At 40.1% G+C, this 8,358-nt stretch overlaps 1 protein-coding gene across 8 annotated transcripts in view; it reads left to right on the forward strand.

The window, feature by feature from the left end:
* The window catches only part of LOC106745877 (nephrin-like), a 29,256-nt gene extending 21,146 nt beyond the window's left edge, over positions 1 to 8,110 (forward strand). For all 8 annotated transcript variants that reach the window (XM_014621857.1, XM_014621858.1, XM_014621859.1 and 5 more), the window contains 5 exons: positions 915 to 1,211; positions 2,053 to 2,373; positions 4,756 to 5,046; positions 5,675 to 5,784; positions 6,962 to 8,110. In XM_014621857.1, coding sequence (XP_014477343.1) covers positions 915 to 1,211; positions 2,053 to 2,373; positions 4,756 to 5,046; positions 5,675 to 5,784; positions 6,962 to 7,075 — 1,133 coding nt within the window. In that variant the 3' untranslated portion in view covers positions 7,076 to 8,110. The remainder of the gene's footprint in view (positions 1 to 914; positions 1,212 to 2,052; positions 2,374 to 4,755; positions 5,047 to 5,674; positions 5,785 to 6,961) is intronic.
* Positions 8,111 to 8,358: the final 248 nt, after the last annotated feature.

The following is an 8,358-nucleotide window of genomic DNA, read 5'->3' on the forward strand; positions in this document are numbered from 1 at the left end:
CCCCCCCCCCCATCTTCTCTCTCTCTCTCTTTCTTCCGCGCGCATCCGCAACTTATCCGGAATTAAACCCCGAAATTATACCGGTTTTAATCCCCGATAAGAACTCGGTAGAAAGAGGAACGTGTAATTTCGACGAGCGAATGCTCGGCGATTAATTGGATTTTAAATTAAGGTCACGTTATCCCGCGGACAAGAGTACGGGAAAAATCAAAACGCGCGAAAGAGAGGGCCGCGTATGTCGCGTACGTTACGACTCACCCTGTGTGGTGTGCATTCGTCGCAAACGGTTAAATATTTATGCACACGAGCTCGCACGTGCGCGCGCGCAATTTAGGAATATAAATATTTACGTCGCAAATTAATGATAATATCTAAAATGAAAGTAAATTATCGACACGTTCGAATAATAATAATCGCGGTGAAATTGATATTATGATTATTATTGCGAAAATATCGACCTCTGACTTTTCCGACGACAAGGGGCGGGAAGTTACCCTCGGCCGTACATATCGAGGCCGCCGTACGTTCCTCCGATAAACTCCGAAATGCTCGTTACACAATATGCCAACTGTGCTTAATTGCGTTCGGGGAGCGAAATATCTCGGATATGAGGGACGGAGGGGATTACATTTTAGAAGCTAATTTATTTTCAACCCCTGTATCCCAGCCCCTACGGCGAGAGCGCGTAATTCTCCTGATTAAGGGTGAATAAAATGACGTTTAAACTTGGTATAATCCCGCTTCCAAAGTTCCGCCGATCGATAGCAGAAACAAGATCGCCCCTTTCGTCTTCGCGTCAGCATCGTTTCGATGATAACGCGACGACAGGCGCATGTATATAAGTGTGTGTGTGTGTTTTGTGAACTTTTTGTTTCTATCTTCCTTTTTTACCGTCGCATATACCTGCACGACAGTCGCGCCGGTTTGCAAGATGAAGGAAGTGACGATCATCGGAGCTTCGCTGGAGGAGTCCGTGAAAGTGCGTTGCGAGGTGGACGCCGACCCGAGCGAGGTCGACTTCGTCTGGGAGTTCAACAACAGCGGCGAGAATTTCGAGGTTGCGCCGGCCAAGTTCGACGGCAACAACGGCACGATGAGCGAGCTCGTCTACACTCCGGAGTCCGAGAGGGATTACGGCGCTTTGACCTGCTGGGGTAGAAACGCGATAGGGAAGCAGGAAGCGCCCTGTATCTATCAGGTCATTCCGGCAGGTGAGGATATTTCAAATAATTCTTTCCACGGTTATTATCTCTTCTTTAACGCGCGATGAGGAAAAATGTCTTTTCGCAGAGAGAAAAAGGTTCCTTTGGATTTAACACTTCTATTTATTTGACGAAAATTTGTTTCATAGAAACAACACATACGAAGTATTATTTGTTTGAGTACAAATTTTATCGTCTCATTCAAACAAATTCTATTATTTAACAGAAAGAACGCTATTATTTGAAATAATATATCATTTAACCAAATAGAATATTATTCGGTCACAATAATTATGTAAAACGAAACAAATAATTTCTTTATAAGAAAATTATTTTACGTTTCAAACAAGTTTTTCTTTTTATTTAAGATAAAGATTCGTTGAAATAAAAAAAAGCATGTCAATGACGAAATTTGTTTGGATGCGAAGGATTTTATTAAATTTGAAGAAATTTTTTCTCAGCGCAGAAAAAAGATTTGCTGTTATAATTGGAACCTCGTCGAGCAAATCTATGACCGTGATGCACAGGCAGCCAATATAATTAATTTGTTTTGCGAACTTAAATTAGTTTGAAATGCAAAATTTGACTTGTATGTAAGTACAATATTTCAAACGATATCTACAGAAATGGATTTGATTTCAACGAGCGGATTGATTCTGCTTGTTTCCTCGTCAATGTATATACATCTCTCTTCCCGCTCTTCTTCACGTGTCGGCAAGTGTCAGGAGTATTCCCCGAAAGTGGCACATTTGGCGTGACAGAACCACCCTTCGATTGAAACTTATCGATTCTTAATGAAAACGACCGCGAAGAGGCTCTGCCATGACGTGAGAACGTATCCTGTGTGCAGTGAAACCGAATCCGCTGAACAACTGCACGATCAAGGCCTCGCTGAATCAGAGCGCGGAGATCTTGGAGGTGGAGTGCGTGCCGGGCTACGACGGTGGACTTCACCAGGAGTTCCGGCTGGAGGCTTACGAGGTGCTGACCGGCAACCTCCGGGTGAACGCGTCCAGCGTGTCGGCCGATCTGCCAATCTTCCGGATCGCCGTGGCGGACCTGCTGCCGGCCACGCACTTCTACCTGGTGACGTACGCCGTGAACGCGAAGGGCCGCAGCGAAGTGTCGCTATTGGAGGACATAATGCTGCGCGACTCGGAGAAACATACTGGTAATCGAATAAATATTTTTTTTTTTAATTCTTTGGATATTTTTTCTCTCAGTGTAGGAAAGAGTATATCATGCATAACGTCGACTATTCTAAGTTATATTTAGAAATGTTTGTTAGGAAACGTTAAAAGGATTCTAATCGCTTCTCGTTCTAATGGAATCGAGTTACGAATATAATTTCAGCGATATGAATTTGTATTTCCTTCTCTTTCCGACTCTTATTGTACAAAGTTTCGTTTAAAAACGTTCATTAGAAAACGTTAGGAGGATTCTAATCACTGTTCAATCGAATCAAATCGCATCATAAATAACTTCAACTATGTGGACAGCGAATATTCACACTTTTTTCCTCGCGGAACACGAATCGTTATTAACAATACAGTGTATATTATATCGGGTTCCGTTATATTGAATTAAGCTATATTGTATAATAACATTTCGCGTTTAAAATACATTTTTAACGAGAGAGGAAAAATGTATTTAAAGGAAACACACACATACGGAAATTACTTGAGACTGAACCGAATAAGAAAAGTTTTTCCAGAGATGTTGAAATTAAATTTTCATCATATCTCATGTTTTTCTTTCTTTTCATGTAGACATAGATTTGCGTGGAAATTCCACGTAATTCCCCAGTTATTTATATAGCGGCGTATAGTAAAATAAAATGATAATAGAGTCGCACAAAGTATATTAATAACATAAGAAGCTTTTACGTTTTTCTAAAAATATATGACTTGGAACGTTAGTCTTCGCATATGTGTGTGTGTGTGTGTGTGATTTTAAAATGTCTATCTAAAATTTCTGTTAACGTATTGATCAAATCCCGAATTATAAAATGTATTCTTAAATTCATCGTAGAAAATAAGATAAATTATGCAAAATTAATAATCCGTAAAAACCCAAAGTCGACAGAATATCGACAGATCAAATAAAGAATGAAATTTATCCTCTTTTAATTAAACATGCAATATTAGCAAATTATTTCCGATCAATTTATTTTGGATGTTAGTTCCTTTTAACCATTCCCGATAAAACCGTGGGAAAATAGAAAGATATTTAATTTACATTTTAAAATTTATTACCAATTTTGCTTGTTATTGAGACCTACATTTACAATTTCGTGAAATGAGCGTGCGTTATTTTCTTTCATAATCGATTCGCAGTGATATATCCATAGCAACAACAATCTACCAAGGGAAAGAACTATGTTCATTTGCAACGGTGATGTTTCATGTATCGCAAACAGCTGTCATATTTATCTAATACAAGATAAACATGTATAAATTAGGGCTTTAACAGAAGTAATTACAAAATAAAAAAAATATTTATATCTGTGTATTCACATACAATTAATTTATCTATCATATATTTTATCTATCGTACATTTTCACATCATATATTTTATTAAATTTAGTGTAAATGGAATGAGCGTCACAGCTTAGAACGTCAATAAATTTAACATGCGTCGCGCATATGTGCGACAGCGATAATTTCTCGTAGTTAATTTTTTATTTCCATATGCGTAAGGGCAATAATAATTATATTTCGAGTAGAAGCAATAATTTCTCCGATTGTGCGACGGTTCGCAAAATTTACGACGTTAAATGTTCCAACAGCCGAATATTTAACAAACCACGACCAAGATTGCTTAATTTTTATTAGGATATATGCAGGATATTTAATGGCCGAATTATATGATCAACTGAAAGCTGAAATATAAAAATTTATAAATAACGAGTAAAAGATATAAAAAGTTTGTAAATTATTTAAAAAATGAAAAAATGTTGAAACTTAGAAGCAGATCATATCCGAACAAAGTCTCGTTCCGAATGTTAAACTTTCCGGACTCAATATCCAAACTTGATTATCGCTTAAAAAAAATTATTAATCATCTACTGATGACGATTTTACGGTCATAATAATGACAATATATTTATGAACATTTTATCAAATTTATCAATTAATTTATATTTATATAACTTATATTTGATATAAAATATTACATTTAATATTATTTTAATTATGTATATATACCCAGTGAACATCGATTAACAGTAACATAATATCAATGTTAATAATTTCCCACTCAACAACGTAGCTGTTATATGACGCGCATTTTATATCGCACTTATATCGTTGAGTGAATTATAACGCTGACGTTATGTTACCGTTAATGTTCATTGTGTATATATAGAGGGTGTCTCACACCTTTCTCGGTGTTCCCGTGGTGGCAGATAAAACGGGTGTAAAAAATTAAGGTGCGTCTAATAACATGGCCGGGGACTTTACAAGGACGTGTCTGGCGATCGGATACTTTTACGATTAAGTACCGTCGCGTATCGCCCGCTGTCGCGACATTTACGCGCCGTTTCGCTTTCAGACACCGGCGTCAGCATGCTGCCGCTGATCCTGCTGCTGATCGGCTGCCTGATCGCTTTCGGAGTGACGGTTCTCTCGGTGATGCTGATGATGTATCGCCGCCGCGGCACCACGTCACCGGTGCACATCGAGCCGTACATGAAGCAGCCAATAATCACACCACCGGACTCGCGGAACAACTCGATGCTGGACGTGACCCACGGCGACCACACGTACTTCGTCGAGTACACGTTGAAGCAGGTCACCGATTACGCGCTCAATAATCAGCCGGATATCATACAGTCGCCGCAAGGTAATGCCGAGCGTCGCGATCGAAACGTAACGTACATATAACGTACGTACGTAATAAAACGTACGTAATAAAACGTAACATACGATCGAACAACGCGATAATTTTTTGCCGACGCGATCTGACTCGACCGGGTCGTCGACGCTCACGAAAGCTGATAGGGGAGACCGGGGGTGGGTTCGCAAACCTTTCAGAATTCCACCGTTCGAACTTCACAGGCGACTAATCGTTGCGATTGACGGGGCAAGGGTGATGACAGGGACAACCTGATTTAATGTTTCCCTACACATTGAGAAAGAGATTTCTTCGAGTTTAATAAATTTTATTACATCTGAACCAGGAGTCCGGACCGAATGAAAATATCGATCCGGTTCCGGTCCACTAAAATATTAACACGTTCGCTATCAGAGTCTGAGAAGAAAATCTTGCGCCACAGTCCAACATTTTTTTCTTAAATGCTTTCCTAAAGAGATAATCTAGTGGAAACTTTAAAATGGGACAAAAAAACGTCCATGACGGACACGCCGGCATATGCAACGAGATTTATTTTAATTCGTTGAGAATTGCCGTTCCGGAAACTGCCGGCTGCTCGTCGACCGATGTGAAAAACGGACTGATGTGAATGTTTCAGACCAAGAGAAGATCAAACGCGAGCCGCAACTGTTCCTGCCGGTGAGACCGGATACGTTATTCGCGCCCTACGACATTCACAAGCAGGGTTTGCAGACGAACAGATGCAGCGTGAGTAATCCCTAGGAGAGATTTTTTCAAGTTTCCCTCTTGCGAGAACGAGAGAGAGAGAGAGAGAGAGAGAGAGAAGCCTTGTACTGAGGTAGGGACTGTAAATCGCGAGTTGGCAGCCGAAACTTACTGCGGTCTGCGTAAGTCACATTCTTCGAGTGTCACGCCGATATATCGGTATCGGATATAATTTAAATTCCGCAACGCCGCAGTCGCAAATAGAATTCACTCGAATCTGTCGCGGTCAGTGTAACCGAAACTTAATATCGGGAGATACGTTCCGACTTTCTCCTCACTAACGAAACGCTTTACGTAATAATTTTCCAATTAGCCCGGGAAAGATTCAGGGTGAAATATAACCCCGGGTCGGGTCCTTCAGTTCCTTCTCGGCAGATAGGAAGAAGCTCGATAATTCAAGAGAACTCCGCGATTCGGAAGATCAGAAATTTAATCTATCGTAGATTGGGCTTTTATCGACTTATAAATTAAACCAACTCAATTCGGCCTCGGTAACTCCTTTACAGTGCCGGATCTCGCGGCCGGATATCTCAATTTTCTCAAGAGTGTTATGAATAATATCGACTCCTTCGAGGCAGCCGGGCGATCCTCGCGGTATCGCATCCGCGGCCGTTCTAACACTTAGACTGCCACAGCCCTGTCCATATTATTAGATGCACCTTAATTTTTTACGATTCATTCTATCGATCGAATTATGTAAAGGAACCGTTATTCTATAAAAGATATTTTTTATGACGTCATTTCACTCGACTGTTACGATAACTTCGAATCCGCGCTAGTTGCGTTGATGATAATAACGATAATAACAGGAACCAACGTGTTTTGAGTGTCAATTGAAATTTAGATTCATTTTTGTTTATTCATGACCTCAAATTCCTCGTTTACTAACTGGAAAAATAAATTTTTGTGTGAAAAATATTAATACTGTTTACAAAAATTATGGGTAAAGCAAGTGATTTGACATCTCAGAAGGTTGCAAAGGTAAAAGCGCTGTTTGACGTCATTCTAATCTGGCAAACCTTTGAAACTAGGAAGTCTAAATATCCTTAATTCTTCTATTCGCTCAATTGTCACGCGAGCGCTCTCTCTCTCTCTCTCTCTCTCTCTCTCACTATTAATTATTAACAATATTTAAATGAGCCGAATATTTCTTCCACAGTTGAACCCGTTCTCCGCGAAGTCCTGGGAGCCAATTAGCTTCAAAGCCGATCGCAATTTGATGAAGGAGATCATCATCGCCAATTCCATACCCGGTCCCGAGAGCTGCGTGTAAAAACTCGACCGCAAGAGTACAGTGAATCGAAAGACATATGCGCGAAAAAACAAATATACATACATACGTACATTCATACGCATGCAGTCAGTGGAAAAATGGTCACGATACTTGGAACCTCAGTGAACCTCAGAACGTATCCGGTATCTAATAGGAAAAACTTCAACTTCTAGTTGGTTAGTTAGATGACCCGCCAAAGTTCAATTAGACTAATCAGTGATAATCGGAAGAACTGCCAACAAAAATGTCTAGCTATGTAATTTGTCATCTAACAAATAGTAAAAAATTAATAATTCTGTTAGCTACGTTAGCAAAATAAATCGGTTAATGTTTGAGTAACGGCAATTTTAAATTAAGCTGTAAAGTGGAGACAAGACAAGAGAAGAAATTTCTTGCTCCTTACGATAACAAATTATATTTCGGTTTCTATGCCGGCAACTCCATCTGCTAAGTTAATTTTAGCAATCGGCTTCGTCAGAATTCAGCAAAAGTCGTCCCGATAATTACTAAGAAAAGAGCTTCTCCTGTTAGGTGAGGACGCGTCGCGAAACTCGCGTTGAAGAAGAGAAAGGAAACATGCGAGCCTTTTTCCACTGACCGTATGCAAGTGTCACACACACACACACACACACGTAAACATACGTACATATCACAGGACGATCGATTTTGAAAGCCTGAAGACTATCGCTTCGCGATCGAGACCAGAAAGCTGGATCGCGCGCGCGCGCGTGTATCAACGCGAAATCAACGAATCTCTCACGTCGCTTGTTTCAAACGCGCCGATGTGGTGACATATCACGACGATATCGTAGCAGACATATCAGCAATCGTATCGTAGCATATCGTGGCGCGCCGCGCAACCATCTCCCGAGATCAACGGTTCCCTGGACCTTTGCCAAAGCGCGAGGATCGCATCCCGGGGCCGGACGAGGAGAGGGACAGTTCGCAGATTGAAGGACGTCGCGAGGGACGATTTAGTCGCATAACTTAACCGAACGCTACACATGGTGTACTATTCCAAGTTTAATATATTTTGTGTCAAGTCTTGAGGTGTCTCGTCATTTCTCCAGCGCGCACCTTCCTCGCAAACGATCCAACGAACTATAAGCGCGTAATATTATTTAACATTAAATAATATTCTGGGCATATTCCTAGAATATTAAACGTAATATTCTAGTAATATTATTTAATATTAAGTAATATTTCTGGAATATTAATACATGGTTATATGACCCATGCTTAATATGAAAAAATAATCTTATTTAATGTTATTGTAATATTAT

Source organism: Dinoponera quadriceps, unplaced genomic scaffold (genome assembly GCF_001313825.1).
Source record: "Dinoponera quadriceps isolate SergipeBrazil2010 unplaced genomic scaffold, ASM131382v1 scaffold1692, whole genome shotgun sequence".
NCBI lineage: Eukaryota > Metazoa > Arthropoda > Insecta > Hymenoptera > Formicidae > Dinoponera > Dinoponera quadriceps.